The sequence below is a fragment of the Urocampus carinirostris genome, chromosome 7, assembly GCF_059441175.1.
Source record: "Urocampus carinirostris isolate Australia breed hairy pipefish chromosome 7, RoL_Ucar_1.0, whole genome shotgun sequence".
NCBI classification, from domain to species: domain Eukaryota; kingdom Metazoa; phylum Chordata; class Actinopteri; order Syngnathiformes; family Syngnathidae; genus Urocampus; species Urocampus carinirostris.
Window position 1 is genome coordinate 20,379,334 of NC_142355.1, and position 26,381 is coordinate 20,405,714.

At 39.5% G+C, this 26,381-nt stretch overlaps 2 protein-coding genes across 8 annotated transcripts; one reads left to right on the top strand and one right to left on the bottom strand.

Moving 5' to 3' along the window:
* Positions 1–90: 90 nt before the first annotated feature.
* Positions 91–15,935, top strand: ighmbp2 (immunoglobulin mu DNA binding protein 2). 7 transcript variants are annotated; one of them, XR_015850878.1, is made up of 18 exons: positions 379–573; positions 752–832; positions 1,270–1,439; positions 1,521–1,716; positions 1,798–1,895; positions 2,259–2,425; positions 2,497–2,697; positions 3,338–3,485; positions 3,574–3,748; positions 3,838–4,020; positions 4,104–4,222; positions 5,900–5,994; positions 6,129–6,252; positions 6,333–7,253; positions 7,322–7,521; positions 8,597–8,808; positions 12,647–12,717; positions 15,921–15,935. XR_015850878.1 is itself a non-coding variant. In XM_088340081.1 (17 exons), exons 2-16 carry the CDS (start codon positions 756–758, stop codon positions 8,789–8,791), a joined length of 3,069 nt encoding a protein of 1,022 aa, XP_088196207.1. In that variant the 5' UTR covers positions 91–309; positions 752–755; the 3' UTR covers positions 8,792–8,808; positions 12,647–14,174. The 7 variants fall into 7 exon arrangements, 4 of the variants coding, with proteins under 4 accessions (XP_088196207.1, XP_088196204.1, XP_088196205.1 ...); XR_015850877.1 differs by lacking the exon at positions 15,921–15,935 and adding an exon at positions 13,102–14,171; XR_015850879.1 differs by lacking the exon at positions 15,921–15,935 and adding an exon at positions 13,102–14,171 and having other exon boundaries at positions 12,673–12,717.
* On the bottom strand, positions 8,854–25,715 carry rapsn (receptor-associated protein of the synapse, 43kD). The gene is made up of 8 exons (XM_088340086.1): positions 25,141–25,715; positions 23,950–24,288; positions 20,221–20,379; positions 16,096–16,194; positions 15,900–16,022; positions 15,577–15,630; positions 13,097–13,296; positions 8,854–10,596 (listed from the first exon to the last, which is right to left on the bottom strand). The coding sequence occupies exons 1-8, from the start codon at positions 25,363–25,365 to the stop codon at positions 10,524–10,526; spliced, it is 1,272 nt and encodes a 423-aa protein (XP_088196212.1). The 5' UTR covers positions 25,366–25,715; the 3' UTR covers positions 8,854–10,523.
* Between the last annotated feature and the right edge of the window lie 666 nt (positions 25,716–26,381).

Genomic DNA, 26,381 nt, shown 5'->3' on the forward strand with positions numbered 1-26,381 from the left:
GGGTTTATTTCCGAAATTTGGCCCATTTTATGCATGCAATCAACCGAATCAGATTACAGTTTACTAGCGTGATATCAAAAGTGTTCTAATATATTTTTTATGAATAATCTATGAATCATAAAAATATATTTTTATAATCGTGTTTTTATTTTCGCATTATTGAATAAATTAAATAAGTAATGGAGCGCTCCGTACATGAAGTTCACGGGTAAAATTCTAAACCCAAACCTCAGACTTTGGAAGACACAATTACCTTAAACAGCTCCACCATTTACTAATTATTTTGATACTACATCACCTAAATACAACGTAAGCACTCATTTGGACATTATATCATCAAATGGTCAAAATTAGTTTGGCAATTTGATGTTTCAAACATGACACTTATTTTGAAGAGAAACAGGAAAAGGAACGAGATATAAAACGGAAGTTCGACAGGCTAGCATGCGAAAAGCACCGACAATATTGTCTAAATGGAAATTTAGTTTAATACTTTGAATTAGAAAATACACAGTTGTTCCCTGTTCTCTTGTTTTACTCTTCTCTGCCGAAATGTGTGAATGACTGGAGCAGGTGTGTATTAAATTGCTTTCAAAATGCTACGTGGTGTTAGCTTGGAACTTGTCAAATGTCATTATTGCACAGACCGAATGAATCGTTAAACAATATCCCCTCGCACTATGAACTAAATTAACATTTTAAGAACCGGTGTGGAGTAGCATTTGATAATTGTTTTCTTTTTACTTTATAGAGACATGGCAGTCGAGAAATTTGTTTCAAAAACACTGGAACTTCTCCAAGAAGAGAGACAAGCTGAAATAGAAGAAACCAGGTTTGGGAATAAAACTCCAGGGAAACAGTTGACGAAATATCTGGATTTTAAAGTTTGCTGTTCCTTTCATTACCTTGGCATGTTCCAACAACAACAAAAGCTAGTTCAGATATTAAAACAACTCTATCATTATACTGTATGTCATTTCCCCCATAGCCCATTGTGGTTTGTGATCACACTACAGCCTCACAGTTAAGAGATTTATCATCTCACTCTCTTCAAGTTTTTTTTATACTTTAAATAATTTTTAGCTTCTTCTAACGTCCCTTCAAAACGTAAGATACTAAAGTTGATCAATGAGGTAGAGTAAAGTGATGTTTGGTATGCTTTGAAATGCAAGGGTCCCAAAGTTAGTGGAAACAAGACTCCAACTTGCCTTAAATTATGAAAAGAAAAAGTGTTAAGTCAAAATGTAATTTATTCTTTTCTGGTCTCAGAGTATGGCAGGAAAGCATTTCACCAAAAGAGCTTCAAAACAAAGGGGTGTGCCTGCTAAAACTTCAAGTTGGAAGTCAGTCCACAGGCCTGTATGGTCGAACAGTTGTTATCCTTGAACCAAGAAAGCATGTTGGCCTATCATCTCTTCCGAGCAATAGCTTTGGACCTGGTAAAGTTATTTTTTACAGTTTATCTATTTAATCTGTTTTTGCAACTTCTTCGATTTGAATAAGTGTTTTCTTTGTCATAGGGGATATTGTTGGTTTATATGACTCCGGTGGATGCACGGCAGCGTCCCAGATCAGTACTGGCATTGTGACGCGAGTCAGCCAGAACTCCATTAGTGTGGCTTTTGACGATTCAAAAGATGGGCTTAGTTTTGATACAGATGCCCATTATAGCCTTTTAAAGTTGGCAAATGATGTAACGTATAAACGAATGAAACGGTAAGCAATGCATTTTTTATGTACATTTAAATTGTAGTTGTGTACTATAACACTGTATTAGGTTTTATTTTGTGCTGACAGAGCTTTAAATATGCTGAATGGATACAATAATGGACCATCTGCAAATCTGATCAATGTTCTGTTTGGAGATGCCAAACCTTCTTCCCATTCACAGCCACGTAAGTAATGTCAGACCTATTCCAAGGCTTATTGAATCTTGCTTAAGATTTCTAGTGACATAATTTATGAATCAGAAGAGCACACAGTTGACACAATGAAATGCAATACAAGGGCTCTATCAAAAAATCTGAACAATATTCTTACTCACTTTTAATTAGAATTAGGCACTGCCCATTTTTTGTTGTTGTTGTAATAGATTTTCATATTGAGAGGTTTGAAGCCTTCTAAAATGCACTAAACCATAGATAACTATTTGTGAGCTAAAGGCAACATTTGTGATACAGCTGTCATGTTGTTTGTCTCAGTGGTATATTTTTTGCGTGTGCTTCAGAGAAAACATTTTGTTTGTTGTTGTTTTCCAGTAGATGGAATTAAATTCTTTAACTCGAACCTGGATGATTCCCAGAAAGAAGCAGTGACTTTTGCTATATCTCAGAGAGAGCTGGCAGTTGTTCATGGACCTCCAGGCACTGGGAAAACCACCACAGTTGTGGAGATCATTCTGCAAGCTATCAAACAAGGCCAAAAGGTATGTATAAGGATGTTAAAACGTGGCACAGAATACAGTGTTTTAATTGCCAGAACCTACCTTTTGTGCAGATATTATGCTGTGCTCCTTCAAATGTGGCAGTGGATAATTTAGTTGAGAGATTAGCCCGTTGCAAGGCTAAAGTACTGAGGCTCGGTCATCCTGCCAGACTGCTTGAGTCCATACAAACACATTCACTGGATGCTATCCTAGCCAGGAGCGATAACGCCAATATCATCGCCGACATCCGCAGAGACATCGACAAAGCTTTTGTAAGTATATCCGCGCGGGTATCTTTTTGAGTTAAAATGCGAAAAAGCTTTAGTAGCCTCACCTACAGACTAACAAGCCAGGGTGGGTCTACCTGAATTCAGCCACTGATGCAGTAGAACTCACGGGCCATATTTCTTTAAAGAAAAGTCACATAAATATTTTTCCCAAATATCTTCAATACACCTGCATCAGTCAAAACTTGGGATTTGTATTTCTGTAAATTTCAGATTAGGTAGCAACTGTACAATGTATTAGTTTCCCTAGGCCAAAAAAACTATCATTTGGTAAAAAATAACATACACGATTAACACTAGTGTATAAGTGCTGTATTTTTAAACCTATGTAATGATGCAGCTTAATATTTCAAAAGGTATATTCTACTTTTCAATTTATAAGAAGACAACACTACTTTTTCTGTGCTGAACAAGGCAATGCTTTTTTTTGCTGTAGATATTTTTATAAAAAAAGAGATCATTTTTGGTGTAGACTAAGACAAAATACATTATTGGTGTAGAAGGATACACCGCTAATTTTCAGAATTAAAAGGCATGATGTTAATTGTTGGTGCAGAAGAGGACATGAACATATAACAAAAGTATTTCGTTTAATTGGTAAATAAAGACTATATAATCCTCTCAGTCGGGAATGAAGAAGAGGAGTGAAAAAGGAGAGCGAACCAACTTCAGAAGAGAAATAAGCGAGCTCAGAAAAGAGTTGAAAAGCAGGGAAGCAACAGCCATCAGCCAGATTGTCAAAGGCGCTGATGTTGTGTTATCAACAAACACAGGTTAGTGAAGACTTCAAGCAACCAGATAGCAAATATCATCTTCGTGTCACTGTGGCGATGACCACGAGGCACTCATCTGTATCTACAGGTGCTTGTGACGAAGGGCCTCTTAAGTTCCTGCCAGCCGAGCATTTTGATTGGGTGGTGATTGATGAGTGTGCCCAATCGCTGGAGAGCAGCTGCTGGATTGCTCTGCTCCGAGCACGCAAGTGCATTCTGTCAGGAGACTATAAGCAGTTGCCCCCTACCATCAAATCACATGTGTAAACAATCTTCCAATATTAAACATTTGTTCCATTATATTATCCATAATATGATCCATGATGTGAGCCACATGCGTGTTTTCTTTTAGGGCGGCTTCAAAAGGTTTGTCTCTGAGTTTGATGGAGAGACTCATCCACATGTACGGAGATTCGGTTGTGCGTATGCTAACAGTCCAGTACCGCATGAACAGGGCCATCATGGACTGGGCCTCCAAAGAGATGTACCAGGGAAAACTGACAGCACACAGCTCAGTAGAGGCACACTTGTTAAAGTAAGAATCGGCTCAGGTTAAAAAAATGTGTGTGAGTTGGGGGTGGATTGAATGTGATATAATAAAACATGTATCACACACAGAGATCTACCAGGGGTCACATGTGTCGAAGAGACCAGCATGCCACTTCTTCTTATCGACACAGCTGGATGCGGTTTAACAGAAATGGAAGTGGTCGACGAGCAATCCAAAGGCAACCAAGGTCAGGATTTAAAAACATAAAACTTTTCTAAAATGGTCACTGATACACAATAAGTGAGTTTTTTAAACTTATTAAGATCTGTGGTCCAGTGATGTTGTCATTTTATGATATACTATGATATTTTTTCCTATTTTCAGAGTACATGAGTGTATTATTTTAACTACAGTATCTTTACATTTCTAATGCACTTAAAACTTAGGCCAGAGTGCAAGTCAGTAAGAGTACCTTTTAAATATGTTTGCAATTATATATATATATATATATATATATGTATATACAGTGGCTTGCAAAACTATTTGCCCCCCTTGAACTTTGACCTTTTGCCACTTTTCAGACTTCAAACATAAAGATATAAACTGTAATTTCTTGAGAAGCATCAACAATAAGTGGAACACAATCATGAAGTGGAACACACTTTATTGGATATTTTAAATTTTTTAACAAATAAAAAAACGATAAAGAGGGTGTGCTAAATTATTTAGCCCCATTGAGTTAATACTTTGTAGCAAAACTGATAGAGACATACCCAAGCGACTTGCAGCTGTAATCGCAGCAAAAGGTGGCGCTACAAAGTATTAACTCAATGGGGCTGAATAATTTTGCACACCCACTTTATCGTTTATTTTTAAAAAAAGTTTAAAATATCCAATAAAGTGTGTTCCTCTTCATGACTGTGTCCCACTATTGTTGATGCTTCACAAGAAATTACTGTTTTATATTTTGATGTTTGAAGTCTGAAATGTGGCAAAAGGTCAAAGTTCAAGGGGGCCAAATAGTTTCGCAAGCCACTGTATATTCTATTTTTACTTTTTTATTTCATGTTTTTGCTGGTGTTGCACGTCTAATCTCGTTGCAGACAATGTTAACTACGTTGTTATCAATGACAACAATTATATTTTTAATAGATTTCATAAAAATAACCTAAGCAGATTATATTATAAAACTCCTGGTACCTTTAATTTCCAAATGTTCTTTTACCTTAAAATTATTCACACTCTAAAATTTACAACAGTTCCCTCCCTGATAAGTTTATAGTTTAGTAGACACTCAAAGTAAGGAGAGAGAAGATATCAGTGGATTTTGAACTTGCATGAAAACAGAGGAAAAAGCCCAAACCTCAGAAAAGAAATTCCAACCTGTTCTAAAAGCCTTTCCTTGACCCTTTACTTTTTAAATTAAATCTCATAGTTTACAAAACCAGATCCACCCTAAAGGGTGTGGAATCAAAGAACAGTAACATTATTGACTGATAGTGGAAACGATGCAGTCAAAACAACAAACAGTGCACAATAATTGGTGAAAATAACGAACTGGCATCCTGTGCCAGTTCCAAATTTCAAAACAGAATAGACTTATTGCTCCTCCAAAAACTTGGAACATGTTAAAATAAAATTTGAGTTGATTGGACTAGATAAAATCATTCAAACTCTCCCAAGTTTTGAGCTGCTCCTCACAATCGCAAAATGTTGGAACATTTCAAAATAGAAAGCCTAAATATTTTTCTTAATTACCTCAAGTTTGCTCATTTGTGAAAGTTTGGTATTCTAATCCTCCCAACCAAAATGTATTCAAATAAACCCAATGACTTTCTATTTAGTTTTTTTCCCCCAAACCATTTCAACTTAAAAATGCTAAAAATCACCATTGTACTGTTGATCAGTATGTTCTTTTTCTCAGGTGAGGTTGACATCGTAGCTATGCACATTAAAGCCTTGACGGAAGCTGGAGTGAAAGACAAAGACATCGCTGTAATTGCTCCATACAATTTGCAAGTAGGTGGGAAGTTGCGTTCAAAATGCTCACATTGGTACGTTTGATGTTTCGGCTCATGCTGGACTCCATCAAATTGTGCCAATTTTGCAAACATGTTGGTTTTGTGAGATTGCTTTTAATGACTTTTGTGAAGGTTGACCTCCTGCGGCAGAAACTTTCCGCACAACATCCAGAGCTGGAAATCAAATCGGTCGATGGCTTTCAAGGCAGAGAGAAAGAAGCTGTGGTTTTATCTTTAGTTCGATCCAATCGGAAAGGTATGTTTGTATGGCTTCAAATATGCTTTGTACATTTTAAATCAAATCCAATTCAGAACAAAAAAATCACACCAATGTAGGTGAAGTTGGATTTCTGGCAGAAGACAGACGGATAAACGTGGCTGTCACGCGCGCGAGACGTCACGTGGCCATCGTGTGCGACTCGCAGACTGTTCAAAATCACCCTTTTCTCAAAACGCTAATTCATCACATTACTGAGTGCGGGGAGGTCCGAACGGCATTTGAGTATCTGCAAGACATAGTTCCGCAGAATTATGTCCGTGACCACAAGGACGCAAAGCCTGACACTTCAAAAACACGAAAGACTGAAGGAAAGAAAGCCAAATCTGATCAGAAATCAAATGGGATCAGCACAAATGGTAATAAGCACAACAATCCCATAAAGTCACAAGTATTCACGCTTGCTGAGGAAGAAAAGAAGAACAGCCGACAAAGTGATATAAGAGAGATGTTGGAGAACTTTATTAAAAACCTCAATGAGTGTGAACTCGTGTTTCCTGCAACGTTCAATTCCCACGAACGCTTGCTTGTGCATCAAATTGCCGAAGACCTTGGCCTCATGCATCAGAGTAAAGGTGATGGGAAAGACCGGTGCATCACTGTATCCAGGCCAAAGCCACTAGTAAAAGAGGAAAGAAGACAAAGCGAAGGAACTGAAGGTTCAGAGGAACAGGACTTGCCTCAATGCCTCCCAAAAAAATCGTCATATGAACCTCAATTAGAGATGGGCCTCATGCATCGGCGTAAAGGAGATAGGAAAGACCCGTACATTACTGTCCCCAGGCCAATGGCACAATTAAAGGAGGAAAGAGGAGAAAGTGAAGAAACGGCCAAAAAATCTCCATCAGAACTTCAATTAGATTTAAAAAGTTTACATTTAGAGCGAATGAAGAGGGAACATCAGAAAAGAGAAGAAACCGCTCGCCAAAAAAAGCAGCAGAAAATCCCAATCCCTTCAAAGAAATCCACTGCTACTAAAGGTTAGCAATGCAAACAGTTGCTTTTGTACCTCCAGCAACTTGTGCCAATTGGGTTTTTGCCCTCCTAGGAAAGAAGCCAACCAAAGCAGGTGCCTGCGAAATTGCGGCTGCCGCTTCACCCGACGCCGACTTTGATGCCCTCATCAGTGCTGTGGTGAAGGCAGACAGCGTGTGCAGTTTTATGAAGTGTAAAGCATCCGTGCTCACTCTTGGACAGCTTTGTCTTTTTTGCAACAGACAGTATTGTCTTAGTCACCACATACCGGAGGTAAGGCTGCACAAAACGCAGAACTTGACATGCAGACTTGGTATAGGTTGTAATTTTGTCATGTTTGACAGTGTTTTAGGAACCATTCTAAAAATTAAACAATTATTTTACCTTTTTTTCTCTTAACATTTAGAGTAAAAGAGTGACTGTTTGAGCCACAGGGAAAACATTTGATTCATTTATGCTTTATCCCATTTTAATGATAATTTATCTTCTGTTTTATTTTCCTTCCTGTGACTTAACCTCATAATAGAGAACTGACACTTTTCTCATATAATGTAATTATGTTATAAACATTTAACTTATTCACTGTCTCCATACTTTAATTGAAAACAAAGGTATGTTTCTGCCGTCAAATGCTTTCTATGTGTCACTATAGAGAGAGTACCCCTAGGTGTGGAAAGAATGAAATAATTTCAGTTCAACAGAAAAACTGTTTGAGCCATGAATCTCTTTAGCTTTGTTCAAAACTTGCTGAACTGGATTATTGTTGCGTTATGCCCCTTTATTACATTAACATCTGCATTATTTTCAACTTGCGAATGAACTTCATTCTGAAGAACTGAATTTTTTTCTCACATAATATACTTCTGTATTGTAAACATTTAACTCATTCACTGCCACCCTACTTAAATGGAAATTTGAGGTTTTATGTCTTTTGCCGTCAATTGCACTGTATATGTTTATAGAGTACACATAGTTGTTGAAGAAGTAAAATAACTTCATTTTAACATGAAAGCTTTGTTTGAGCCATGAATGTCCTTGACTTCCTTCCCAACTTGCTGAAGTGATATAATGGTTCATTAAAAAGTTAGATTATATTTTTGCTTATTCAGCAAAACTTCATCCAACTCTTTGTCCTAAAAATACTGCTATTGTCTGATTATTCAGTCAATACATGAAAAGTATTTGTACCTCTGAAAGAGATGTTTCTAATATTACCAAGACCACTCCTTGGAAATGATTTGTAAACACAGATTTTACCCAAACATAATTATTATTTGTTAGGATCGTGGCACCTTTTATGTAGTAGTTAGACTTTTACGGACATTTGTTAAAACATCTATTCTCTTAGGTCCACGGCTGTGGAGATAAAGCAAAGACTCACGCCCGAATCAGGATAAGCAAGGAGGGGGTTCTGTATGCCGGCAGTGGGTCAAAAGACAAATCCATGGACCCCAACAAGAAAGCTTATCTACACAGGAAATTGGACTCTAAACTCAAAGATATGGCAACACAGAGGAAGGCAAAAAAAGAGAAGGATGGTTAACCATGGAATAAAGTGGTGTAAGTAAATCTTGTCCGACATGTTCTTGTTTTTTTCTCTTTATTTTGTAAACAAGATGGATTACATTGAACAAATGGATACATTTATACACATTAATACAGATTACAACAAATGGAAGATAACTAATGTATATAAGCACAAGACAAAGATATGCTGAAGGATCACAAGGACAACTTGCGTGCAACTACAATATATGACTTTGTTACACCTTGTAGCCTTAAGTTTGGCTAAATATTTTTAAAATAACAAAATCGTAAATCCCATTTTATTTTAAGCCAGTGGTCACCTAAGAATAACTGAGTAGCCAACAGACGGGGTTTGAATATACCTTACCAGTCATGGGTCATTGTGATTTTTCTAGGAAATGTTATGTCTAAATGGCATGACAAATCATTGACATAAGCATCTTTAAATACAATTATTTTCTTGAATAAGCCTATGATATACTTATATACTGAAACCACACTATTTCCTTATTAAAGGCAGATGTTTTTGTGGTTAACTGAGCCTATTTTAACCCTACTTTTAACATCACAACCCGGTGTAGTAACTACAGTTATTTTAGAAAGGCAAATCAAACAGCTAATCATAAACAAAAAACATAGCTCTCTGCTAAATAGATGTATAACCCCTGTTTAAAGATCCATAGGTTTTTTTCTGGATCTGTGAACTATTTTCAACAGAAGTCAGAGTTGAGAGGTAGTTTATTCCTTACAACGATTGTAGCAGTAGAATCTGTCGGTTTTTTTCCACTGTGAAATGTGTTTGCATGTTGCTCTTTTAAATGACAAATCAATGTTGTATTTCAACAAAGCTCAATCAATAATCTAACCACTGGTCACTAAATTAACTACACCGACCTGCGTCAAATACAAATATAATACTGTTCATTTTTGACACCTATATACTTTACTAAAAGTAGTGTTAAGAAAGTAAAAATGAATCAAACAAATAATGCCTTTTACTAAATAGTATTACAGGTACTGTATAGGCTTTAGTAAAAGCAGAACTATATTTGCTTTTGTTTGTCATTCCATAGTCATTAAAACATGCAACTTCTGCGGAGTTTCACCCCCCTAATTTGTTTCAAGCAACCATCAGATTTCTTTGTCCTTTACTACGTAGGGACAGAAGAAGGAATTTCTATGAAGAACAAAATGTGCATTGATCCGGCTCCTTCTTGTCATGAAACTTAAAATGGAGAAAACTGCTCTGTGTTTCTTTTAACAATGTGAGAGACTTGCAAAGTTCTTGAATCTAAACCTCCCCTACCTCAACCATGGTATGTACAAGTCAAAAATAAAAATATGACCAATAAAATATTAATATACATTGAGAAGTGAAAATAAATCGTAAATCCTCTCATTCTTATTATTACCAATACATAGAAGAGCATGAGTCCATATTCTTTGCAACTTCTTCTGTACAACCCAAGGCCAAATACACCAGCCTTATTTCAAATGTGGCAAATAGCGGTTTGACCTACCCCACCCTCTCCATTCACCTCTAACTCGTATATAAGTAAAGAAGATGAAAAAGTCCTCAGAATGGGGAGGCCCGCTTCCGCTGAGCTCGGAGTTACCGATTTGACCTGCTTCCAAGATTGTCATCTCTTTACCTGAGACTGCCCGCTTCTGTCAAGGCCGTTTGGCAGCTGTTGAAGCATGGATGCACCGTGTTTGGATTTACCATCGGTCAAGCATTGCGACCAAAATCACACGAATCCTGGCTTCATGGAGTTCTTGAAACACTTGGGGCAGCCTTTTGTCCCGTTAGTCTGCAAACATCTGTCAAATAAAAGTAGTACTTAAAACTAAATCAAATACGTGTAAAACGTTTTTTGCTTGTGAAACTATCCATCCATTCATCCATTATCTACACCGCTTATCCTGAGTAGGGTTGCGGGGGTGCTGGAGCCCATCTCAGCTGTCTTCAGGCAGTGGGCAGGGGACACCCTGAACTGGTTGCCAGCCAGTAGCAGTGCACACAGGGACAGAAAATTTGCTCGCTCATTCACACCTAGAGACAATTTGAACCGGCCAATTAACCTGACATGCATGTTTTTGGAATGTGGGAGGAAACCCACGCAAGCACAGGGAGAACACACTCCACACAGGATGTTCGATCTCATGACCTCAGAACTGTGCCGCACACACGCTAACCACTATGCCGCCGTGCTGCCCTCGTAAAACTAATATTTGAAAAAAAAATTGAAAGGTTGGAGTGGCTGTCCGACCAACGTTTTTTTGCCATGGCTAAAAGCTCTGCCAAGTAATGTGTACGAGGCACGATGCACTGTGTGCAAAAAATATTTGTGTTTTATATGTTCGTTTGTTTTAATTCTGTTTTTGTTGTTGTTGAGATGGTCTTAAATTTGATTCAAAAGGCATGAAAAGAAGTTTTTAAAAGTCTGAAATTTAACTTGCCTTTGGAACCCTGTTTAATCAGCGAGCCCAGAAATAAGTCAAACAGGCAAGTAGTCTGTTTTGCCGTACCTACCAGTTGTGTAAGATTACCAAGTGACAAATCATTAAAACGGAGAAAAACACACCTGACAGCCAGATCAAGGGATGGTATCATAAAAGTATGTGGTCTGTGCAGCCCTTTGAGCTTTCTTGTGATTAAGGGCTATACAAATAAACTTGACTTGATGAGGTTTACGAGTTTTTCCTTGCCCTCATGTAAGTTTTAGATCAGGGGATGTTGTAATGGTACTATGTAGTCTGTACAGCCCTTTGAGACTGATGAAGGGCTATACAAATAAAGATGACTTGACTTAGGTATGTGTTAACAATGCCCAAATGAGCTCAATATAATTTTCCCACTGCAATGATATTATTATTATTATCTGCTTTTGTCTTACTTTTAGCAAAGCTGTTTGGGGCGGAACACATTAGAGGAATGGTTGGCATGGGTGTAGAGTAACTTTATGCTCATTCCTGTGGTCTTTGTTTCTGTTTCTATTTGTCAATGTAATATGAAAATAGTGAAAGTAAGAAAAGGCCCGTTTCAAGTACAGTCCAAATAACAACCCAAACTGAAAGAAAGACGAAAAAATAAAAGTTTATTTGACTGCATCTAAGAAATATATGTACTTGCACGCACAACATAAGGAGCTTGACAGTGGCTGCAATGATGACACAAGCAAGGAGATGGCTGCAGTGGGTAAAAAAAAATCCAAATTCAGAACAGCTCCTTTAAAGCAAAAGTCAACCAAGGGGTTTCCTAAAAATATGTTTTATGAGCATCCACTAATCTAGACAAAGCATTCTGTATTATAATATTTGCACAATATTAGTTATTTAACCAAAATCCCAAGTTTTGTATTCATTTTCTTGAATTTATTAAAATAAGATGCAAAACAAAACATCACACTAAAGTTCAGCTAGCAACCAATCACCTTTTAACTTCTTAGTGTAGCAGGACCATGATTGGTCATTAGAGTGTTTATGATGTCATCATCATTTGACAACAATTTCAAAACGGCCACTCCCCAGGGATTAATAAAAAACAAGTGTACCCGGTATATTGTTTCTTAATTTATGTTCGACGAACAAAAGTGCCACATTTAGATCAATAGAGACGCATTCATCATAATATTGTCATAATATTTAATGTTGGTTCGAATTAATTTTTCTTCTGCTAGCTTACAAATGTTTTGTTTATACTACCGGAACCTGCAAAGTATATTAATGAAGATGCCAGGGTTGTGTTTATTTTTCACTATTGCGCACTAATGTTCGTTATCTTGACTATTATTGAGAGCTTATGCAATGTTTACATCATTTTCACTATTGGCCATTGATGTTGCTTTTCTTTGATTTCCACACCCTTTAGGACTGATTTCCTTTTTTGTGACCTAGGAAAATTTAATAAAAGGAAGGGCTTGGGGAGGACCCTCAGAACAGGTTGGATTTTTTTTTTTTTTTGTATCTTAAGGGTTTTGGGATAGTTCTCTCCTGTTCTCCTCAAAATTCATTGATGTCCTTTATCCAACTCTTCAGTGTCCACATCACTATTAACTTATCATCAGGAAATCATTTGGGTTGACTTTCACTTTGACCCAAGAATTAAAGCAGGGTTAAAGTTTTAACTACAACCGCACTAAAACATTTCCAGTTTGAAAAATGTGAGTGACAAATACTCTTTGTGTCTTTAAAAAAAACACAAAAAACTGAAAGGAAAACATTACCAAACCGAATTATAGAAAAAAACGAAACCTCTGTAATCGCTTAAATCAAATTGTATTCAAACGCCTAAAGAAAAATTTAAATTAAACTTTCTTACTTGAGGTGGAAAATGTGGGAACAGGGCAAGGCCTGCAGCTTTTGGTCCCTGTCCCCAATGGACTCGCCACACATGCCGCAATAGAGCTCCAGCTCCTCCACGCACTGCAAGAACTTCACCACCTGCTCGCGAAGTTCCTCCTGTCTGCCCTGATTCCTGTAGATGCCCTCCCGCAAGCAATGCACCTTCAGCGTGCAAAGCTTGATGCGCAAACACAAAAGTGGACACATGGTCAGTCAAACATGTAAACCATCTCTGTCAAAGTCAAGACCAGCGGGCCACGTCTGGCCCCCGAGAAGGTTTTCTCCGGCCCCTTGAGATAATCTTGATTCATTATTGGAATATACACCTCCCAGCACAAAAATGACTTCCACATTCTTTATTTCAGGTAACTCAGAACTTTGAAATTGATGGAACGACTGCGTTCCCTTTTGGACAGTTCCCGGTCGTATTAATTCACCATGTACCATAATGAAATCTGATAACATGAAGTTTTGAATGTAATTAAAACATTCAACGTTATGTATTGATAAATTAATGTTCCCACCATATGCAATTATCTCGATTGGAAGGACATTCTCAAGTACAGAACATTACGCAAATTTCTCTTTTATTTGGCTTTCTAAAAAGTTTAGCAATTTCAAACATCGTCACCCGATGCTGAGAGTTTCAGATATCCAAGACCACACCTAAAGAGGCATGATCTGGTCAAGCGTCCCTAGTTCACATAAAAAGAGGAACTGATCCAGAGCTCGTTCTCTTTTTCTCCTACCTGACTGACTCATCGCACGTAGGCCGTATAGCACGGCCGTGCCTGCCTGCACTGCGGCCTTGAGTCCAGCACGTGGGACATACTTTGTCACCATCCGGAGCACAAGACCAAACAACAAGTAAAAGGACTGTTTCGTAAATAACACCGTGTTTTCTGGTTCTTGGGAATGAACATTTTTCTTCTGTACAAGGGAATCTCCCCAAATGGACCAGCATTATAGCGGGAAACTTTCTTTTTGTGCTGATAACTTTTAGTGGCCGAAAACTCCCATAATCTCCAGCGCCTTCCCCTCCCCCTCTTTTCTCATCATTAATGCTCTGTGTTAATAAATTGTGTGTCCTAATTCATTTGGCCTGGTTCATTTAATTCATTTTCTTGGGATTAGTAATTAATATCAGAACTCAAAGTAATAACGCAATTTAATTTTTTAGCAGTGTAGGAAATTAGCATCCTTCAGAGAAAAAAAAATATGGTGGAGCACAAGCAACACGTAGAGGCAAATTTGTTTACTGATTGCAGTAAAGTATAATTTTCCTCAACCCTGACGATTTTCAAAATTAAAACTAGAAAAAAATCCCTACAACCTATATATGGAGAACCAACCCTGTCATTTGTAGAAGTAGATGTAAAAATGAATAATACATTTTTTTTATATCAGAACAGTAAATTAACACATAAATAAATCACATTGTATTTAAACGAAAGGGTGGATATAATTGGCTGAGCTTTTTCACCAATAGCCAATTTATTTACCGCTGATCAGCCAATAGGTGGGAAGCTCAGGCAAATGGACCGCCTCCTCATTGATATAACATTTTTGGTGACAAAATACACACAAAAATACAAGATAAATAACAAAATACATGACAAAATTAATAAATGATTCCATTCCATTCATGTCATACATTTAGGTTTTACTTGATGTATTTATCTCTAAGCAAGATATCAGTAGGTATTAATTTTTTTATCCATTTATTTTCGACATATATTATGGTCGGATTAGTTCCATACCAGGAATTGTTGTGTTTGTTTTCACTCTGCGTTACTTCTATCTCTGTATTTTATTGTAGTTTAGTGAATGATTTGAAGTGATTAGAGTCCACTTTTGCTAAAACGTAAAGTATACGCTTTAAAAGTGGCTGAATAACACATGCTTCTTTCATTAGGATGTTGTTCACGATGTCTTAACAAGACAATTCTTCATTTGTGCCTGATTATTGACACAGCCATGAAAAAATAATGCTTCATCTACCGTAATTATATTAAAATATATTTTTTAGCTTTTCAGTAGATTCAATTTGGTTCACTGAACTGTAGGGCTCGCGGGGGGTGTTCGAGCCCATCCCAGCTATTATCGGGCAGTGGCACCCTGAACTGGTTTCCAGCCAGTCGCAGGGCACAAAGAGACAGACAACTCACTCGCCCAGTCACACCTAGGGACAATTTGGACCGGCCAATTAACCTAACATGCATGTTTTTGGAATGTGGAAGGAAACCGGAGGAAACCCACGCAAGCACGAAGAGAACATGCAAACTCCACACAGGAGGTTCGATCTCATGACCTCAGAACTGTGCCGCACACGCGCTAACCACTGCGCCGCCGCGCTGCCCATTTTAACATTTTTCACCGATTTATAAATTCTATCCATTTGAATTTGACACCCCTTATGTAGGCTTACATACATTAAGCATAAGAAACATCACTTACTTTATTTCCCATTGCATCTGCTAGGGCCTGTGCTCGCTCTAATGATTCCAGGGCCTGGAGAGCAAATCAAATTGAATGTATTTTGGACCAATAGCAGCGGTGGCCAACCCGGTCCTCCATGTTTTTTGAGTTCCTCTGCTCCAATCCAAGTGATTCCAAGCTCCCATACAGCTTGCTAACAAGCTGAAAATTTGCATCACCTGAGTTGGTGAAGGGAAATCACCATAACACGCAGGACATACAGCTCTCGAGGACCGGGTTGACCTATAGCCTACATATAGTGTTTGCTCCTCAACTACCCTGCATATCTTCTAATTAGGCACCTTATCATATTCCTTGAGCAGAAGCCAACACTTTGCCACTGCAAGGTGCACGTGGGACTGTCCAAGTCGATTGCCAATCTCCGTCATGATACCCAACGCCGATTCGTAACGAGGGAATGCTTTCTGAAAGGTTAGAAAAAAATGTGATTAACATCAAATGTTTCACTACCCAAAAAATCCAATGGTCACTACTTACGTCAAAGTCGCGCCTACATCTGTGTATGTCTGCAAAGTTGTGCAAGCACAAAGCTTGCAGAGGACGATCGCCGTGCTGCAGGGCGATTTTCATCGATTCCTGTCAAAGAAGTGGTTGGAGAGAGTTTGACACTGAGCTCTACTGTCATTTAAAAATAGCAATGTTGTCACATTCATCGACTGGGAATGAGAGGGGCAAACATCTACGCATGACAACAGCTAGTATTGTCATTTATTTGTGTATAACTGGCATACGCATCCAACTAGATCAGATTCAGATTCAAATCCACTTTATTGTCATTCTAGTACACGTGTATACAGAACGAAATGTCGATACTATCGCTAAACATTGGATGCAAAGGGAATTGAACCCGTGTTGCGGTGGTGAGAATGCCAAATCCTAACCACTCATTCACCAGTTATATAGATGACAAATGAAAAGGCCTTAGATTTTATCTCAATCACACTACTTTAAGTCACGGTACCAGAGACAAATGTTAGGGAAGGGGAGGTTGGCGTGAAACTCATTGATGAATAATAGTTTGACTCTGACGCACATTGAAAAAATTTCATGTTAGTATTGTGTTCACAGTTTATGTTGTCAAAGATGATTCTGGCCACACATATTCAACCTTTGTCACTTAAAATGCTTAGTTCGAGCTAAAAAAAAAAAACGGAAACAAAATTTCGAAGCAAATGTAATCAAAAGTCAGGGGTCACGTTATACAAGGATAAATATTGTAGATCAATGCTTTCCCAAGTTTTTGGGAGCCTAAATTGACAGTTTCTCATTTTTCTTATAATTTGTGGCAATCGTGACTCAGGAGGTAACATAGGTTATCCATCCACCCATTAACATCAATTTACCCGCTCATTCACACCTAGGGACAATTTGGACTGGCTAATTAACCTGACATGCATGTTTTTGGAATGTGGGAGAAAACCGGATTGCCCGGAGGAAACCCATGCAGGGAGAACATGCAAACACTGCACTTGGAGGCTGCAGTCTGGAATTAAACCCTGGACCCCTAATTATTCCTAGGAAAATCTGGACAAGCCAATTAACCTGAAACGCAAGTTTTTGGAATGTGGGAGGTACCGGAGTGCCCGGAGGAAACCCATACAAGCACAGGGAGAACATGCAAACTCCGCACAGGAAGGTTTGATCCCATGACCTCAGTATTGTGCCACACACGCGTTAACCTCTATGCTGCCTTGCTGCCCTATGACTTTTTTTTGTAAAATAAGAAAAATCTAGTTGTGAAATCCTACGCAATGTCCCTTTAAAGCCTTCAGATTGTCCATACCCAAAAGTAAAAGTTCATAAAAAGGCTTTCCTAACAACCACTTATGTAAAATCTGAATTTGATTTATACTTTTTTTCTGATAGGACGCAAAATACTGCAGTTTGATCCTTCTCTGGTGGCGGCTATTTTGAGAGTTTCTATCAAGAGATGAAGAGATCAATGTTGCCCAGATATTTAAAAAATAACCAATCACGGTTTACCCTCTTCCTGAAACTGAGCCACGATTGGTTATCAGCGGAAGCCTGGGCAGCTGTGATGTCATCGTTCTTCATCATCAACTCTCAAAATGGCCACACCAGAGATGGATAACACAGGATAAATTATGTGGATATTGCTACTCGTATTCTAACACTAATGCTGTAATTAGACTAGTAGAGTGTAAAATGTAACACCAATAACATAATCCATTATCTGGCTACTAAGCGACCTTGACCTAGTCAGTTGAAAATATTGTGATTTTTATAATGAGCTATTCCGCTGGGTAATAGCTAAAGCTACATACATAGACAGTTTGTGTTTATTTTGAGCTAACCTTGAAGCACCCTCCTTTGCACGCCAAGTTTAAATATGACAAGATGTGTAAATTGTTTGGCTAAATGCGTTTGGCTAATGTAATAAATCTGAGAAGCATCCTGGTATTTTGTTGCTAGATGTTTGCACGCCAAGCCACTGACATTCAGTTATTCGCTGCCCCCTTCCCCAGCACATAATTAGAACAGAGTGGAGACTAAAAGCTTTCTCTTTATTAACACTTTAAACCAGTGCCTCTGAGGGCATATTTTGGTGGAGGTCTAAGGCCTAGAACAAGACAACAACTGCTGCTTGCACCTGTCAGCAACCCAGCGTCTACTGTACTAAATGTACGGCCTTTGGAATGAGGAATGTTTAAAGTCCTGACTTGTGACATATTTGCTATAACAGTTGAAGCAGAGGTGGGTCGTAATAGAGTCCACTTACTCCGTTACATTTACTTGGGTTAGTTTTGGGAAATTTTGTACTTCTGGGAGTTTTTTTTAAATCCCTATACTTTTACTTGAGTAAATTTGTGAAGAAAAAAACTGTACTTTTACTCTGCTACATTGGGCAACATTGAAGTCTTCGTTACTTAATAAATCCCCTCCACGTAAGTACACGTCTGTCTGTCTCCGCTAAGGCGCATTAATTTTGACGGAGATCTCCGCTAGGCGCGACCATGTTTAACCGATCACACGTGGCAGCCTCGTCACGTGACCAAATTCAACTTTAGCGGGCGGGAAAAGTTGATCGAAAATTTTGCCTAGCAATTCCGACTATGAAAACACAGAAGAGGAGGGGCACCCTTGGCCTCACATCAAAAGTATGCTCCCCTTAAAAAGGGTGCGAAACACCAGCAACAATATGCAATGTCTTGTTTGTTGGAGTTCATGGGCTTGCTTGTTGTTCTGCTTGCAGAGCCTGTTAAGTATTGAGGCTTTAGATGTGCTGCTTTCTGCTACATGTGCTTCATTTATTCATCTGATTTATGCTATTTATATTTTATTGTTGTCGTGAAAAGATAGTAGGATGTTTGGACGCATTTTAAGCGATGGGCAGGGCACCAGTATGATGCGGCAGGGGTAAACCAGTGAAAGCTGTCGGGCCCTGCTGTTGAACAAAAGAGTGTGTTGTGTCACCCTGACCCGAGCGACACGGCCGCTTTCTTGTGTCCTGTTTCATCTGGAGGGACGAAAGCATGACCAACTTGGGTGCCGAGGTGCTTAACTTGTTTGGGTGTTTGGGCATTTAGGTTGGCCATGGTCCCAAAAAATTTTGTGTGTGATTTTTTTTGCTACTTTTTCCCTTTTTATTTTCTTTGGGTTTTTTTTGTATCTGTTTCTCTTGCTGTCGTCACCCCTCTCGAGTGATATGACCAGGGTAGATAAATAGATATTTTATTGTTTATTAAAGCACTTGAATTTACGTTGATTATTATACTTTTTAATTAAATGTTTTTTTTGATTGGATCGACTTTGATAATTTGATGATCTGATTGGTTGGTTTAAAATAAATCCCTAAATACGATGTCACTAGTTACTCAGTACTTAAGTAATTTCTTTCACCAAGTACTTTTTTTACTTTTACTCAAGTAAGTATTTGGACTACTTTTACTTCTACTTGAGTAATATTATTCTGTAGTAACAGTACTTTTACTTGAGTAACATGTCTGGCAACTCTACCCACCTCTGAGTGGAAGGAAGTAACAGATGAAAAATATCTTTCAAGAGATAGTACGTATGGTGCCCACGGGCACCATGTTGGAGACCCCCGCACTGCACAACATGACATCTATTGGTCAAGTAATACACACTGTCCATAAAATGTAGGTGCAGCCCATGCAAATTATGAATTCACTTATTACTGCTTGATTTTATTGATTTCAATTCAAATTCTTGCTATATTTTTTTTAGATTTTTTTTTGAGTGTAGCAATTTTTTAAATTTGAGAACAAAAGATTTTTTCTATCAGAGGTTTCCTTGAGGGAAACCCGATTCGGCCTTACCTCAACCAGACGCTAGCTAGCTCTGGCAGCCCTTGAGTAAATTGAGTTTGAGACCCCTGCTAATATATATATATATATATATATATATATATATATATATATATATATATATATATATATATATCATTATACTTTGACGATTTTTGGTCGGCAGGCCGCGAATGAAAATCCTGCCGTACCAAATGTGGCCCACAAACTGCAGTTTTCCCACCCTGGTTTAAAAAAACCAAATAAATACAGAACCTTTTCATATTCTTGCTATTTGTGGGCTGATACCACAAATAGCGGCAGACTACTGTACCTCGCAGCATTCCATGGCGTCCGGGAGGCGCTCCAGCTTCCTGTAGGCCACCGACATGTGGTACTGGCTCATGGCACGATACTTCAGGCTCCATCCTTTACCGTAATCGTTGACCAGCTCGGCTGCTTTGCAGGGGAAGAACAATGCTTTCTCGTAGTCCTGCGTTTCAGGAGAATAAGAATAGCGGCTTCCAAATAAAGAGGCCCAGACTGTGTGCTTTTTTTGGGGATGTGTGCATGAAATAGCATCGGAGTGCATTGGCCGCGTGCCGTGTGATCACAATGCCATTGAAACCAATCCTCCACGGGAAGCAGGGGGGGGGATTACGCTTACAAATCTCTGATGTCAAGGGTACGCCATTACGACCCCTCCCTCACCCCGGAGCCAGTCCCTATGACTAACAATGCCCACTATTGCATGAGCTAACAGTTGGTCATGTTTGTGTGGATGCTCTACAGTGTTATCATGCTCTGCGAATACTCATCCGCGGAGCCGCCGATTGCACAATCGAGTCGCACGTGCGAGCCAATGTCAATGGATTGCGGCTGCTACAATATTTGGCCTGACTGTAAAAGAACCGATGCGCGCAGGCTAATGCAGGCTAGCGTCCACTCAATTAAACGTGGATAGCAGTCATTGCTCAGAAAAAATAGAACCTATATTGACTATAATCCCAACTATCCAATAGTGGAACTGCAACAAGTCATACGAAAACACCAACAATCTGTTCGAACAGGACACAGTAAGACTTTATGAAATAATTCTAGTCCACATGCATTTACCCAAAATATATTTCTAAAAAACTATTTCATACGTGTAGCACGGCGGCGCAGTGGTTAGCACATGTGTGGCACAGTTCTGAGGTCGTGGGAACCTCCTGCGTGGGTTCAAATCCAGCTCCCGGCTTTACTGTGCGGAGTTTGTATGTTCTCCCCGTGCTTCCAAAGACATGCATTTCAGATGAATTGGCTGGTCCAAATTGTCCTTAGGTGTGACTGAGCGAGTGAGTTGTCTGTCCCCGTGTGCCCTGCGATTGGCTAACAACCAGTTCAGGGTGTCCCCTGCCCACTGCCCGATGATTGCTGGGATGGGCTCCAGCACCCCCGCGACCCTACTGAGGATAAGTGGCGCAGCGAATGAGATGAGATGAGATTTCATACGTACTGTATTTTGATACATGAGAAATAAGGAACTCTTCAATTTTTGGGTAAAAGTTTATGATAATGGCTTTCTTGCTATTCTCTATCGAGCCGGTGGCGGCTAAAGCTAATGCTGGTTAGTTGCTAACCGTTGTCGCCCGATACTTGGATTTCGAGTCACCTGGCGCAATGGAAAACCCTGAATAAAATATGGAACAGAAACACTAATGTTAACTTTACTGATACTACTATTGGAGCAGGTTAAAATATTGCTAACGAGTCTGCTTTTGCTGACCGGCACAGTTTCGCCCAAAACTCGAGAAAGTGCGTGGTGTGGGCTGGCCAAGTAAGCTAGACTACATAAGCCGGCTAACTAGCTGCTCTTGACAGACGAAAACATCAACATACACAGTAATTTCAAATTCTGTACATTCCAAACGTAATTTTAGTTTTATGATATAAGAAGGCAACATCGGCCGCCCCAAAAGTCAAGTAGATGAATCAATAAAAAACGTGTTATGTCCTCATTCTCACTAATGCCTAAGGGCATTCGGGCATCAGTAGAGCGCTCGTCTTGGGATCAAGAGGTTGCAGGTTCAATTCCCAGCTCCTCCATGTTATATGTCAAAGTGTCCTTGGGCAAGACACTGAATCCCTAATGCCCCCAATAAGCAGGTAGGCGCCTTGCATGGCTGACTCCCTATTGGTGTGTGAGTGTGTGTGTGAATGGGTAAGTGTGAAGCATATTGTAAAGCGCTTTGGGAGGTCTTCATTGACTTGAAAAGCACTATATAAAGGCAGACCATTTACCATTGTCTTGGGTTGATTTATAAGAAAAAAAAAGTTGACTCTAAACAAAGATTAAATCAACTATCTATTGCCAAATTCATCGTTATCCGTTTCAATAATTAATTATTCATTGAGATACCTCATGAATTATAAAAAACAATTCTACAACTCCTCAGAATGTCAGCTTCTTCAAAATGATCTTTTCATCCTTCTTTCTTTTCATTTTTTTTACTTTTTGTTAAACCAAACATTTTTCTGATTTCTTTACCAAAATATATTGTTCACAAAATGCCCAAATCTTTAAAACTGGCCCGCCCACTCGTGTAGGTGTTATTTTGAAAATTGATCGATTGTTTTGGCTGTCAATAAAGTTCAGTTTCGGCTTGAAAATAATAACAACGATTCTTGTATTCTTTCTGACAGCATGTGTGTCAGATAACCTACTAAATTAAAATCAATCCATTCCTTGTCCACAGAGGTTTGTGGAACATATTTTATGTGTTACAACACATGTATTGGAAAGAAAACATTTCAGTTGATTTGATTAATCGGTTAAACGAGGCCGGGATTGACGTGGATGGATGGTGTTATGAGTGCACTGCAGGAAAGAGGTCTAAATCTAGTGGAAGCTAGAGCTCTTGTTGGTGATAGGAATGAGTGGAGAGGTGTTTTAAAAGGATAGTGGGATGTTTAGACGTGTTCTAAGGGATGGGCAGGGCACCTGTATGATGCGGCAGGGGTAAACCAGTGAAAGCTGTCGGGCCCTGCTGTTGAACAGAAGAGTGTGTTGTGTCACCCTGACCCGAGTGACACGGCCGCTTTCTTGTGTCCTGTTTCATCTGGAGGGACGAAAGCATGACCGACTTGGGTGGCGAGGTGCTTAACTTGTTTGGGCATTTGGGTTGGCCATGGTCCAAATTTTTTTGTGTGTGTTTTTTTGCAACCTTTTCCCTTTTTTTATTTTCTTGACCAGGGTAGATAGATAGATTAATCGGTTGTTGTAGCCCTAATTTGTATACTTTAAGTTTATGATAGCAAGGAATGTTTGAATAAATGTTTATAAAAAACACAAAATTCATTCTTTTTTTGATAGCCAAAGGAAAGGAAAAAAATATGATTCACATAATTCCAACAAACAAGTGGACTACAGTATATTTGACATATAATGAAAATCGTTTTGAACCAGTTAATGACAGTGCATTTAATTGAATCAAATACATTTTTTCTACAGTACTTCCAACCTATGGAATTGTCTCTTATCGGTGAATACGTTTTGGTAGATTAGTAATCTCAATGCGAATAAAATCATTCCTCTTTCCAGACAGAACCTTTTTTGAATCGTTTTGCATCGAAAACTGCTTCGAATAGTGTGATTAACCCCCCTACTTCATAACAAAATGTCAGCAAAGTATCTAAGCCAACAGTAATTGGGGGATGCCCATGCACCCTCAAATTTAACCCAAGCACCCTCTTTTTTCCCTTAAAAAGGGGCAGGAAAGGCTTAAAGATGATAAGAAACGCTAAATAAAAATATTAAACTAAAACTAAACAAAAATGTAAACAACACAGCGTTGGAAATACTCTAGTGTCACTTGCGGCATAGCGGCAGGGTCTGTGGAGGCTTTGGAATATTACAGGGAGAGTATGTTACATCACTTTGAGTGAATTAAAGAAGAAAATTTAACCAGCCAGACACTTAGGGTGCTCAGCACCCAGAAAGCTCTGAACCTAAAATCGTCCCTGATCCAAGCTAAGTATATTTTGAATTCTAACACAAGGGACAAGAACGAATGCTCCTTACCTTCAGATGGACGTAAATGTTTCCCAGACTGCAGCAGACTCTGCACTCCAGCATCTTGTCGTCGTTGTTGTGAGCGTAGCGCAAAGCCTTCTCGTAGCTCTCCAGAGCTTGCTGAAAGAGGCTGAGGCCCAAAAAGGCATTGCCCATGCTGAGGCACACCTGCCCGTTGAGTTGCAGACTGACCGTGGTGCCTTGCATGTTCAAGCAGGTCTTACAATACGAGACCGTCTTGTGGAAATCGCACAGCTTCTCGTTGCTGCGCGCCAAGTTCAGGTAGCCTTCGGTCAGGTAATCCGGATCCTCCATTTCCCTGGCCGTGTCTATCTGATCCAAAGCATACTGTGTGGAGGGAAAGGGCGAAATGGAATAGGGTGAACATTGCTTCATTTCGGTGAGTGGCGCTTGAGTACGGGCAGTTATGTCAACAAGACACCCCACACCGACTATCCGATTGCAGGACACTTATTTACTCCGCATGGAGAAAGTACAAGCTTTGATCTGGTACCAATTAATACATCTTGCACATTGTGAAATGCGCAATTAGTGCGGAGAGTTGGCATTCTGACAGAAACACTAATGATATTTAGAGGTACGCACGCTTGGGATGATGTTGTACGAGCAGATTATTTGCTGGGAGCACAGCAGTGGACAGAAAGAACAGAGTTATCAACACAGCCCAGAAGTTCATTGGCTAGTCGCTGCCCATTGACTACAAGTGATGCAGAGCCATAAACATTATCATGGAATCATCTCACCCTTTTTGTTTTGACTACATCCCTGTTACTATCGGCCAATGATTTCGCTGTTCTTTGAATTTCACAAGCCTCAAGGCTGTTTTTGATGTAACCATGAATATTTAGTAAACAAAAGAAGGTGCTAAGGACAGGGCTTCAGGATGGGATGGATTTCTCTTATGTAAAGGCCCCTCTCCTAGTCTGTCTTACAAGTTCAAAATCCATTGATGTCTTCTCTCCTTATTTTAGGAATCAACCAAAGTTTTAACTTAACAATAATGAATCCTGTTCTTTTTCTCATATTTTATCTCTAAAGTATTTTTTAGACGTTTACGATGTCTTAGTTGCATACAATGTTTCACTATGGTGTTATAAATGACAATAAAGTCTATTCAAATAATTTTAGCATTGCATGACTAATTTATGCTCGTTAGTTGTTGGTGCTAGTCAGTCTTACCTTGAGCATATCTTTATATTTTCCCATTTCCGAGTGAGCTGTGATCAAGCATCCCAAAACCCGAAACTTCCCTCCGGGATCGGAGGTTTTCTCCAAGACCTTTGTCCACACTTGCAGAGCTTTATCAGTCTGGTTGGACTGGTAAAGCTTCAGTCCTTTCTCTATCTGTTGTTTGGTTTGGTCCTGGCCCATCTCTGTACTAAGGTGCCTCATAAAAATATTCATTTGTTTAGGCCACAGGACTTGGGTGGCGCAGTGAGAAAGCAGATGTCCACCATGTTAAAGGTTGAAGATCCCCTTGAAGATGATCCCCCGAGAGCTCTCTGCCAGGAGGCCTAACACATCCAGGTCTCTCGACTCCGGCTGCTCTAAGACGGAAAGGAAACCGGATCCAAGTGAGTCGAGACCATTATCACCAGCGACTTCGTGGTAAACCTGAGGGCCGGGCGAATAGCTTCCCCATTTAACTCTGCAATAATCCCCCCTCAGCATGTAGCGTTTCAAAGCTCTTCCTCGGATTTCCGTCTAAAAAACTCCAAAGAAACACGCTTCCTAGCTGAGAGCTAGCGGCGATATCCCAGAATATCTACTCCCTCCACACCCGATCAAAAGGAATTCTCAGCCCCCTCTGTCCAGCCCCCTTCCACCTTCCTCGTAGCACTGGCGCTAAGGCAGATGGCCTTGTCACTCCAAACCATGTGTCCCTTCAGGAATTCTGCTCTGTCCTCAGCAAGCGGACCCAAGGTCACTAAACGTCCCAGCGATCCACCTTCGGACTAAATCACGATCTCTGTCATTTAACATCCCTCGCCTCGGGATCACAAACGCAACCACGTCAGTCCAGTCAATTCGACCCTGAGGGTGGACGATAGAGTCAAACGCAAGCTTCGTTTCCACACGTGACAAGGCGATATCAGAAGTTCGTGACTGGGAGTCTTTATGAAGGTGCATATGTGCTCAAAGAACCCCCCACCGCTAGTCTCAGCGTCAGCAACTGACGCTTAGAATAGTTCTCCAAGTCTGACATGTAACCAGGCTTGGGTTTCAGCTGCACGGCCTCCTGCAGCACATCAATGGGATCAAAGTTGTAGCCTCACTATCGTAGCTTTCTCTTCCTGGCTCCGATTTTTGTCATCCAAGGACGCAAACACTTTTGCTACTTGCTTTCTTCGAAAACAACTTATAAAGCACAGGGAGCCAAAAGAGAGTGAGTTCCTTCCTAGTTTGAAACATGTCAAACT